We start from the raw sequence: 12,048 nt of genomic DNA on the forward strand, positions 1-12,048 counted from the left end.
TAGGAAGGCTAAGATTCTCATTTCCTAAGTTATTAGTACCATTATTTAGGTAAAGGTCAGACGAGCATCTTTACTTTCTCCTAAACCTTCAATGTATCACATCCATACAGTATAGAATCTGTAGTAAAGTCAACTGATCTAGGAATAAAAAGCGAACATGTAACTTTCTGAGAAATACAATCCCTGAAGTACTCATTAAAATGGCCAAATTTTATGACAGTGACTAACAACAGGGCACAATTCAAAAGCAAAATCTTTCCGTTAATGTGAAGTAAACTGAGCAACAGAGATGACCCTGGAGTGTCTTAGGGCCAGGGCACACTCTGCAGGTAAGACTCAGCCCAAGAAGAACAATTTATAATGTGCTTCTTGATTTAATGTGCTAACAGGTCAGGTTCTCAGAGGCAGTTCTAAAATTATTTCAGTCAGACTTTATTTTTAGTAACTGCTACCACCTCTCTCAGGCCTCTTTCTGAAGCTTTATATTTTACTGCCTTAAATACTTTATAATAGCTACCAACTAAATCACTATTATTTTCATTTTTTACTTAATGATCCTGCTTCACTGGTACATATACATGAGTATGCACACACAGGACCGGCTTCCAGCTCCCATTTTACGATGCCTTTTTGAAAGCCTGGCTGATAGGCTGTCATAGGGCAATGAAGACAGCTGATGGCTCCATTACAGAAAATGCTTCTGTGTATACGTTTATTTTCACATTGTACAGGAAGTTACAACGTCAAAAAAATAGTATATAAATGAACACAGGTATAAGTCACCCAGAACAAAAGAATGAACCTGTACTTAATGAAAAGAATCAGAATTTCTGTAACACAACAAACACCCACATCCTCCATTTTTTTGGACAAGTGGCAACTATACACACACACACACACACACACAGGGTGAGGACCGGTACACCAGTGGTACGAAAACACCTTCTTTGATGCAGTCACTTAGGAATTGTTTAAAAAAAAAGTATAATTCAGCATCTGGATGCTAAATAAAAGAGCTGGGGGGGGAGGTCTAAATAAATAGGGGAGTCACTCTACCCCCTTCCCTGTTTCCAACTTTTAGGAATTCAAGTTTATTCAAAAACTGGACATACACAACTCCATAACTACTCTCTTTTCTTCAATAACTTCAGAATGGTAGTTTTAAACAACTTTAAAACTTAAGCTCCTTTTGAATTTCCCAAAGTGTTTTTGCACTCTTATTTACTTATTTACTTTTATAAGGTTGGTAATACCACTCCCTCCCAGGATACAAGGAACACTGAGGAATACTTCTTCATTTATCCCTTAGAGACCCTTAATTCTGGTGGAAAGCGGATGCACTCTCCTGAGGTTCTTCACGATACTCTGTTAAGTCAGCTACAGACAGGCCAGCGGCCCAAGAAGTACCACCTTTCATTCTGATGATCTCATAGGCACTAGCAACCACGTCTTTGTGCACACTTTTCCACTGCTCAGGATCTTTATCAGTTCCTATATCTACGTTCAGATCCTTCAGAGGGACACCAGCGATGTTCACTCCACTCCACACAGGAACACTTGAGTCTCCATGCTCTCCAAGGATCCACCCATGACAGCTTTCAGAATGGATACCAAGCCTCTGCCCGATCAAGAAACGGAAACGGGCAGTGTCCAGATTACAACCACTTCCAATAATACGGTTCTGGGGAAATCCACTCAACTTCCAGGCTACGTAAGTTAAGATATCCACTGGATTGGAAACAACAATCAGCTTGCAGCGAGGACTGTACTGAACAATACTGGAAATCATTAACTTAAAGATGGCCAAATTTCGCTGGACTAAATTAAGGCGTGTTTCTCCCTTTTCCTGGCGTGCACCTGCTGTGCTAATCACGAGGTTGGAGTTTGCAGTGACAAGGTAATCTTTGCTGGAAATAATATTGGGCATTTTCACAAAAGGGCTGCCATGCTGAAGATCCACTGTCTCACCCTTCAGTCTGCCTCCATCAACATCCACCAAGGCAAGTTCATCACTCAAGCCTTTTAACAGGATGCTGATAACACAGGCCATGCCAACCGATCCAGTTCCTACAATGGAGATCTTATTGCAACGAACGGGCTCCTCTGAGGGGAAATTCTTCATAAGCTCACACTTGACCGTAGCCATCTTGGACGCGGGGGCGATGGGCCAGGTGCCCCTGTGGGCGATGCCTGCCGGCTGGCAGGGACTCAACACCATTCCCGGGCACAGGCAATTCGCTCTCACAGTGCCCACTCTCTGGCTGGCCCGCTGCATTCCCACAGCCCAGCTCATGGCTACTCACTCGAGAGGTGAAGGAAGAGAGATAGGAAGAAAGCAGCAGGCAGCCTTACAAGCTCAAAAGCAGAGAGCTGTGACCGTTGGCCGTTTGCTCAGCCTGTTACTGCGGCTGCGCAAGGCCGGGACCTTTGGACGCGGCCTGCTACTGCGGCTGCGCAAGGCGAGCCCAGCTCTCGTGGCCTCAAACGGGCCTCCGCAAAGTACTTCAGGTCTGATCTGATTGCGGGGAGGGGGACGACGACGACACGGAAGGGCTCCTCTCGCAAATGAATTCTGGAGTTAAAATTTTAAGAACTCGAATTCTCTCCACTACTTAGCATGTATAATGAGACAACCCAGATCCTTGGGATTACTGATTTTCTGTTTTCACTACATATGCCAAGTAAAAACATTTCCATTCAGTACAGATGAAAATAAGGTTAAATTTTCTTAACTGTATCCCTGCCAGGAATAACCAGGTGCGTATCCTTTGTCTCCCAATGGCCTCCTGTACCATTTCCCTGCATCCGTTGGAAAACTGGGACTCCTGTTTCCCGTTGTATCCAGTTCAAGAACCTTACGCTTGGAAAGGCTTCCGCTGCCTTTACGTCAGTCACGAGCGTGACTGCGGAAGTCGTAGGATCCTGACGACAAGGGGCAGGAGCCGACCGTGAGCTAGTCAAACAGTCGCGACAAAGGAAAGCTCCTAATTGAGAGTCCTGATCGAAAACGACTTCTCGAGTAGAAAGATGGTGATGACGTAGCCTGATATCAGCATGAAGATATATCTTCTACGTCCTTAAAATGGCAAATTTTGGCCAACTGCACAAACCAGATTATTGATTAAAGGACTAAAATATTAGCTAGTGCAATATGGCACCAGTGTACCTTACTTTCCTCTGAGTTCTTCTGGTCAGTATTATGAATGTCCTTTCAAATTTCTAAGGAAATAAAAACTTTACATCTGATACATATATGTTATATGTATATATATATATATATATACATATATATATACACACACACACACACACACAGACACACACACACATACACATACCCTTAAACCCAATAAACTATAAAAGTCCAAACAAAAATAACAGTACTTTCTCCTCACTTATATAAACAGAATTCTGACCATGTAATGATTCCTCAAAGCTTTCCTCTCATTCCAAGAAAGCAGTATGTTCTCCCCTAACGGAGCTCTTGGTACATGCCGCCTCCTCACAGGCAGGAAAAAAAATTGTATATGTATATATATGTGTGTGTGTGTGTGTACACATATATATTCCATTTTAGAATACCAAATCTTGACAAAATGAATATTTCACATTCAGGACTTGAAAAGCTATTCTCATTCTTTCTGCCACCGAGCTGCAGTCCAGGAAGAGAGCAACAGTAAGCAAAGGAGTTGGTGAGAGGTGAGAAAAGTGTGGCAACAGTGGAGATCCTGCAATCCTGTTTCAGTGTGACTTGGTGGCACCCTGTTTAGATGGTACAGTACAAGCTCCGTGTCACACAAAATGGTAAGAGCACCACATACATGCGTTCTCTCCACCCCGGTGGTCAGATTTATGGTCACCATTTGTCAAATTAAAAAGGAGAATATTTAAATGATCTTTATTTAATGGTGGCTGACATCTTATTCTTTCTTTTATCCCAGTCATAGCTTGAAATGTTTTAACCTGATGCCTGTTCTCACTTTTTCCTACAACGATTCCTTTGACCAGTCATTTTTCTTATAAGTGTTCTTGAGGATGAAATTCAAGGACATAAAGACTCTTAGTTAGACGGCCTTTTTCTACAGTAATTTTCTTTCTAGAGTTTGAACCTCTTCAGAAATACCATCACTATGACAGCTGCCTCTTCAGTTTTTCCCCTTAGCCACACTAAATCAATTTTGAGAAAAATAACACTCTCCAAAATAAAAATATCTCAAACAAAGCAGCCTTTTATTTACAGTAAGTCTTGAGATAAGAAGGAAAGAACTAAAACAGATGAACAGATGACAGGTCTACCCAAAGATGTGGAAAGCCAACTCTAGCTAGCCAGCTCCCCAATGACCTTCTGTCTTAGGTGGCTCATTACTCCTTTTGAATGGAAAATCTAATTCAAATTATCTATTCAATATTCAGTATAATATTATGGCTGACGGCAGGATTATGCCATAATACTTTTGGTTACACCACTTAGGAGGGAGGAATCAGGAAATAAAGATGACTAGCAAGCATCTGGGCCAAGGATGGTTGTAAACTAAGTCACTCTATTCCTTCCACCTGGACTCTCATCCCCAGCTCCCCCTGCCCTTTTTCCATCTAGGAGTCCAGCTCAAATATTCCACGCTCTCCTAAGTCTTCTACAATCTCCCAAGGAGAACTGACTTTTTAAAAATCCGCCACCACTGTACTGTATACCTCTCTCCATTACAGGATTTATCACACACAGTTAAATGTAATTACTTATGAATTTGTCACTCCAAAAGGGATCACCTTTTATTTAACAGCATATCCCTATCCTCCAGAACAGAGCTTGGTCTATGAATAGGGATTCAATAAATGTTTATGGTAGAAAAGAATGAGGAAATAACCACAGAACTGAGCCAAGTAAGGCTAGAGGGCTAAAATGTGAGTGAGATGGAAAGGCAGGGCTGGAGATCCACCTGGTGCTGGAGTTCTGCATAAAGGGGTAAGTAAAATGGTGCCTGTCTGGGGTTTCTTAGCAAGGTTGATGCATAAATTTCAGATAAAGCTATGAATAAACTAAAAGATTTCTTAATTACTTTCAAAGCTAATGCCCACCTTTACCACCTTACAACATACAAATTAAAAAAAAATTCTACAGTGCTAGAAACACAGTAAAATAAATATGCAGAGGCAGAAGGAATATTTTTATCCTTTGAAGTTATTTAAAATGTTTTGTTCTATGGAAAACTTTTAAGAAAATAATCCGTGCATAAAACCCTTGATTTGAAAACACAAACAAACAAGATGCAATGAAAGCAGTGTTAATACTGTAAGCTATAAACTCACCAGCATGCAAGTAGAACATTATATAAACGCAATTATTTTAAAAGTCTTGTGATTTGAAACTCATAAAATGCAAATTGTAGTTTTTTAAAAAAAATCAGTAGGCTGTGATTCTGTTGCTCATAGATACTAAAATCTACCTAACTCCGTAATTTACAAATCGCAGTACCTCCAAGTATTTTCTTTCGTCAGCAGTACTGGGAACGCTGGGGGCAGGACAAAAGCAGGGCCACAAAGCTTTGTCTACTGAGTAGAATAAAGGTAGAATGTCCATTCAAAAAGCAACCGTGGCACCAACTTCCTATTTATGGTATTCAAATACTATAACATGAATTGGCAAGCTCTTCTGGTAAGTTACCCAGATCTCACTTTTGTTCTTTAAAGGCATCATCTTACACATAATTTTTTTTTTTTTTTTGCAGTACGCGGGCCTCTCACTGTTGTGGCCTCTCCCGTTGCGGAGCACAGGCTCCGGACGCGCAGGCTCAGCGGCCATGGCTCACAGGCCCAGCCGCTCCGCGGCATGTGGGATCTTCCCGGACCGGGGCACGAACCCGTGTCCCCTGCATCGGCAGGCGGACTCTCAACCACTGCGCCACCAGGGAAGCCCTTACACATAATTTTTAATGCAATGTAAAAAAAGCTGCTTGTATGAATCATTAAAAAGGAATTCTTTTAATGTGGCACAAAACATGAAAAACAAAGAAATTAATATTCATTAGTATGTGTTTAAACATCCTAAATCATATCTAAAAAGTGAGAGTTTAATTTTATGGCTTAGGCTCTGACTGCACTAAGTGCTGTTATACTAATTCAGCTCATTTGGGGCTTCCCTGGTGGTGCACTGGTTGAGAGTCCGCCTGACGATGCAGGGGACATGGGTTCGTGCTCCGGTCCGGGATGTTCCCACATGCCGCGGAGTGGCTGGGTCCGTGAGCCATGGCTGCTGAGCCTGCGCGTCCGGAGCCTGTGCTCCGCAACGGGAGAGGCCACAACAGAGAGAGGCCCGCGTACCACAAAAAAAAAAAAACCCAAAACCTAATTCAGCTCATTTATTCTCTGCGATTGGCTTAATAGAAATACTACTCTAGTCCTCAGTAACAGCAGCCTTACCATCTAAAAAAAAAAGGACACAAAGGATGTTTTTGTGTATGGAAGTTACTTTCAGTTTGAGGTAACCTTAAGTTACCTTTATAAACTCCAAACTGCCAAAACAGATTAACTCCACGTTATAAAGTTTAAAAACTAATTTGCCTCCAGACTCTATCTGGGCAACAAAGAGGGTCAGCAGCATTGGGAATAGTGAAGAAAGAAAGGGGTGTTCCAGGTGGGGGAGCAGCAAGGACAAGGCTCTGAGGCTAGAAAGCACACTGCCTTTCAGCACGGCTAGACCTCTGACCGTGACAGAGGCGTATTAGAGGCACAGCTAGACTCTCAACCGCAGCACTCCTGACATTCTGGACCAGGTCATTCTTTGTGGGCCTGTCCTACGCACTGTAGGATGTGCAGCAGCTTCCCTGGCCTCTACCCATTAGATGCCAGTAGCTCTCCTGTAGTTATGACGGCCCAGACAGTACCTCCAGACACTGCCAAATCTCCGTCGTGGGTGGAGGTGGGCGGATGGGACATAGCAAATTTGCCGCACACACCTCCCCAGCCCTGGTCGAGAAGCAATGGGTTAAAGAATAAGCAGGGGCCGGATCACACAGGAACTTACAAACGTCTTCAAGCACCCTGGAATGTATTCTCAAGGCAAGAGGGCGCCACTGAAGTGACAGCGGCAGTGTGATCAGATTTCATCCAACAGAGTTCACTAAGTACCTCCTCTGCGCTAGTAGGCATGGTGCAGGTGCTGAGGATACAACAATGAACAAGGTACACTCCACTCTCTTAGAATTTATGTTCTTTTAGCAAAAACAGATTAACATTTTAAAATGGTCAATATAACTTCATTTTGCAACAAGTGTCGTGAAGAAAACAAAACAGGATAACATCAGAGAGGAACTGAGTGGTGGGAATGAAGAGGCTACTGTATTTTAATTAGACGGTCTGGGGAAGCTTCTCTGAGGGGGTGAAGTAAATCTGTGTTGAAACCCTGGATGGCAACACAGAGCCAGCCCTGCAAAGACCCAGGGAAGGAGTTTCCTGGGCAAAGCTAGAAAGGCCCTACGCATAAGGCTGGAGTGCTGAAGGAACAAGAAGGCCCAGGGCCTGGCAGGGCGAGGTGGGCATGGGATGGGAGAGGTGATGGTGGTGGCTCAAGATGAGGTCAGTGAGGTAGGTGGGGCTACATCCTGTGAGACTTCCTCAACAGGAGATGCTGAAGGGTTTTTAAATAAAGGAGTGACATGATTTGACCTACATTTAAAAAATATCAACGTGGGAAAAAAAATTCTAGGGGAAGTAAAGGAGAGGCCGAGATACTAGACAGGAAACTGTTTCAATACACCAGGCAAAAGATGAATGGAGGTGGAGAGAGATGAAAGAGCCAGGCTCTGTTTAGCAGCTGGGCTAACAAGCAGGTGCTCACAGCTTAGGTGAAGGGAATGACAGGAAATGAGAAAATCTACCATGATTCTCGGCTGGGTTTTTGGCTTGAACGACTGGGGGGATGGGAGTAGCACTCACTGAAATGGGAGAGACTGAGGGAGGAGCAAGTTAGGGAGGAGGAGAGGAAACCACAACTTCTGGTTGGGACGTGGGGCTTTGACATGCCTGTGAGATGAGATGGACCACGTGCGGTTTCAAGGCAAATGTGAAGGTCAGGCTGGAGCTATGTATTTGGACATTATCAGATTGTATAGATTGTGTTTAATGCCAGGGACTAGGCAAGAGCACCAAGGACTGAGGACAGATGGAGAACAGAAGAGTGCAAGTATGAAGCCACTGGACACTCCAACACTTCCAGGTCTGCAGAGGAGGAGCCAGAAAAGGAGATGAACAAAAATGGCCAGTGAGGTGGAAGGGGTAGAAGCCAAGAGAGGGGAGAATGCTCCCTCGTGTCAAGTGTTGCTGAGAGGTCAAGTAAGAGAAGGATGACGACAAGACCTGGACCTGCCAACAAGGACGGCACTGGCGACCCACACTAGCAGTTTTGGGTGTGCTGGGAAAGAAGCTGGACTGAGGAGAAAAAGGAGAGGAAGTGGAGACAGTGATCACAACCAACTCTTTTCAAGAAACCTCTCCTATGACGGGAAGCAGGCACATGGGCTGGTACCTGGAGGAGGACGAGGAACACCGAGAGAAGACCTTTAGAGGTGGGAGAAACTAGAACACGTCTCCACACACTGCAGCAGAGGGAAAACTGATCACCGTTAAAGGCTGGGGATAATTATGGGAGTGAGGTCCTTGGGTAGATGGGGGTGGGAGGCGGGTGGATGCCCTCATGTGTGTGGGGCTTTGGCCGCAGCATGGATATTCCGCCCATGGTAGAAAGGCAGAGGTGCGGGGAAGAGGAAGGCCAGCGCATCCTTGCGGTAGTGTGGGGAAAGGGCTGTGACAGGGCAAGGTGGCAGGCAGGGAGAAGGGACCTTAGCTGTGATAAGCACCTTGGGGCAGGAAGGTGCCCCAGCTACAGTGGCTGTGAGGGTGGGGGAGGAGCAAGACTTGGTGACTGATCAGATACTGGGGTGAGAGAGAGTGCGGTCAGGATAAAGTCCAGCTTTTCAGTCCAGGCAGCATTGCTAGATGATGGATGACACTGCCATTCACGGTGGGTGACCCGGCAGTAGGTTGGGGGGCGAAATGGGGGGGTGTAAATGACAGTTCAAGTGGAAACACACGTAACACCAGTGGGACATCCAAGCATCAGTGTCCAGTCAAACGGGCCCGTGAGCTAGGAGCTCAGGGGTCTGGCTGAAGACGCGGTCCTGGCAGTTGTCTGCATGTGGATGAAGCCACTGGAATGGACAGAACCGTGGAGAAAATACCAGGGCAAAGGAGGAACCTAAAGTCAACAGGATGGTGGGAGGTGAAAAACAAGAGCCAAAGTAGGATCAGGAAGAAGTACAGAAAGAATAAGAACTATGAAAGCCCAGAATCTGTTAGCACAGAAGCAAATAGTAACTGATATAGCTGAGTCATCAAGAAAAAGTGAAATTACGTTCAACACAATCTGCGTTGTGGAAAGATATACAGCACATTAAAAAAAAAGATTTCTTCTTAAAATTGTTAGAAGTAGGAAATACTAAAAGCTTAAGGGGAAAGCGTGCGCTATCAGGTCTGCACTCCACAATGCTTTGGTTAGAGATCTGCTCATGTGAGACCAATTTTCTATGCTCAGTAAGAAAACCCAAGTGAAATCAAGGCTACCTTCCCTCCAGTGGAGTGAGACTGGGAACATTCTTGAGGTGATTAAGCCTGGTTTGTGTCAGGCCTGCAACAAGAAGGCTTTTATGGCAGAGCTTATCTTTCCTGGTAAGTGTTGCACATTCTTACTTTATAAAATGCTTTATAAGATGCTTGGGGCCCTATTTTACTTGTAAAAGGAGACTGGTAGGTTTTTAAAGAGGAATCTTGGCAATATGCCAAAACGGCTGATTTCCCCCAACCCTTGGCAAAAAAAAAAAAAAAAAAAAAAAAAGGGACAGTACATCAGTCACTACGTCCCATTTTAAACTGAGCAAGTCCCTTTGATTCGGTCTCTCTGTCACCAAATTGCTCCCTGACATTCACACAGAGTGCCTCTCACCACCGGCATGCCAAGCCCGTCAGAGCTGCAGTGGAATGGGAAATAAGGAGTACAGAGATGTCCTTGTACAGAGATGTCCTCGTCACCTCAGACCTGCGTTTAACTGATGCACAGTGCCGCTCCCAATTAATTTAAAAATGATTCCAGGAAAAATATTCCTCAATGCTTAAGCGTTTGAAGGCCCGAGGGCTTGACAGATGGAGCTATCTCTGCAAGATCATGACGACTGCGTTCTGGGCGGTCTAGGAAGTACCATCAGGAAGAGGAAGCAAGGCGGCGGCTGCTGACATAAGGCAGTCAGAATAAGAAACTGAAGCTTTCTTCCTGGGGGCGGAGCTGGTAGAAATCTTTGGAAGCACTGAAATTAGATTAGGCGAGGACACAGAGGGAAATGTTTCAGCCGTGTTTCAGACTTCCCCTGCAGACCACTCAGAAGTGGCTACCATTAAACAATTTGCCAGGAGACTCGAATTTGTTTTTAATCTTTGACCTAAACCAATGAAAAGTATACAGCATGAAGTTTATTTCCTTCTTAGATATCTTAGAAGTTAAAAACTTTTAAGCTTTTCCATAGTTTTATTTTACATGTGGGGTTCAAGCATTCACCCTACAATGCTGTTTTCATTTGAAATAAGTAAACACGGTGTAAGAATAAATGTATTTAATGTGAGATACACCAGAATGTTGGTAAAACTGAAATTAGCAAAAAGTAAAAGAAATTTGACTGTAATTAGCAAAAGCCCTCAAGCTGGTCATAAGGTAATTAAGAAGTGAGCCTAAATATTAATATAAAAGTATGCCTAGGGCTTCCCTGGTGGCGCAGTGGTTGAGAGTCCGCCTGCCGATGCAGGGGACACGGGTTCGTGCCCCGGTCTGGGAAGATCCCACATGCCACGGAGCGGCTAGGCCCGTGAGCCATACAACAGCTACAAAAAAGAGCTGGAGAAAATAAATTTTATTAGAGTGCATTCACCATTGTCTCAGAGATAAGGTATAATATTACTTCTTTTAAAAGATCTTTCTTATAATACATACAGATGGCCAATAGGCACATGAAAAGATGCTCAACATTGCTAAGTATTAGAGAAATGAAAATCAAAACTACAATGAGGTATCACCTCACACCAGTCAGAATGGCCATCATCAAGAAGTCCACAAATAATAAATGCTGGAGAGGGTATGGAGAAAAGGGAAGCCTCTTGCACTGCTGGTGGGAATGTAAATTGGTGCAGCCACTATGGAGAAACGTATGGAAGTTCCACAAAAAACTAAAAATAGAGTTGGCATATGATCCAGCAATCCCACTCCTGGGAATATATCAGGACAAAACTGTAATTCAAAAAGATGTATGTACCCCTATGTTCACAGCAGTACTATTTACAGTAGCCAAGACATGGAAACAACCTAAATGTCCATCAACAGATGAATGGATAAAGAAGATGTATATATATGTACAATGGAGTATTACTCAGCCATAAAGAATGAAATAATGCCATGTGCAGCAACATGGATGGACCTAGAGATGATCATACTAAGCAAAGTCAGAAAGAGAAAGACAAATACCATACGCTATCACTTACATGTGGAATCTAAAATGACACAAATGAACTTATCTACGAAACAGAAACAGACTCACAGACAGAGAACAGCCTTGCAGTTGTGGGGGAGGGAGGGACCGGGAGTTTGGGAGTAGCAAGCGCAAACTATTACACAGAGAATGCATAAGCCACGAGGTCCTGCTGTACAGCACAGGGAGCTCTAGTCAACATCCTGTGATGAACCATAATGGAGAAGAATTTTTAAAAAATCTTTCTTTGAAGAGGAAAGTCAAATGACACTTTTTAGAGAAATATTTAAAATATGTATGTTTTAACATGTTTTATTTTTTTAAAGAAAAAGAGGTCTGGCCTTTTGAGAAAAAAGCAACCTATACTAGATGAGGAGGCAAGACTGGGGCTGGAGAGTATTCGTGAGTCCAGTCACAGATTATTTCCATAAAAGCCTTTACAGCAGCAAGGTCTTCAGAGAGACACAATAAAGGAAGAAATTTTCCA

At 43.7% G+C, this 12,048-nt stretch overlaps 2 protein-coding genes across 2 annotated transcripts in view; both read right to left on the reverse strand.

Moving 5' to 3' along the window:
• Positions 1-12,048, reverse strand: part of TMEM242 (transmembrane protein 242) — a 45,830-nt gene that overhangs the window by 13,567 nt on the left and 20,215 nt on the right. The gene's annotated exons all lie outside the window — the stretch shown is intronic.
• On the reverse strand, positions 791-2,551 carry LOC112401637 (L-lactate dehydrogenase A-like 6B). The gene is given in 3 exon segments (XM_024747994.1): positions 791-1,227; positions 1,230-1,363; positions 1,365-2,551. Coding segments are annotated over 3 exon segments (1,119 nt in total). The 5' UTR covers positions 2,294-2,551; the 3' UTR covers positions 791-1,171.

The sequence above is a fragment of the Neophocaena asiaeorientalis genome, unplaced genomic scaffold (genome assembly GCF_003031525.2).
Source record: "Neophocaena asiaeorientalis asiaeorientalis breed wild unplaced genomic scaffold, Neophocaena_asiaeorientalis_V1.1 scaffold123, whole genome shotgun sequence".
In the NCBI taxonomy this organism is placed as follows: Eukaryota; Metazoa; Chordata; class Mammalia; order Artiodactyla; family Phocoenidae; genus Neophocaena; species Neophocaena asiaeorientalis.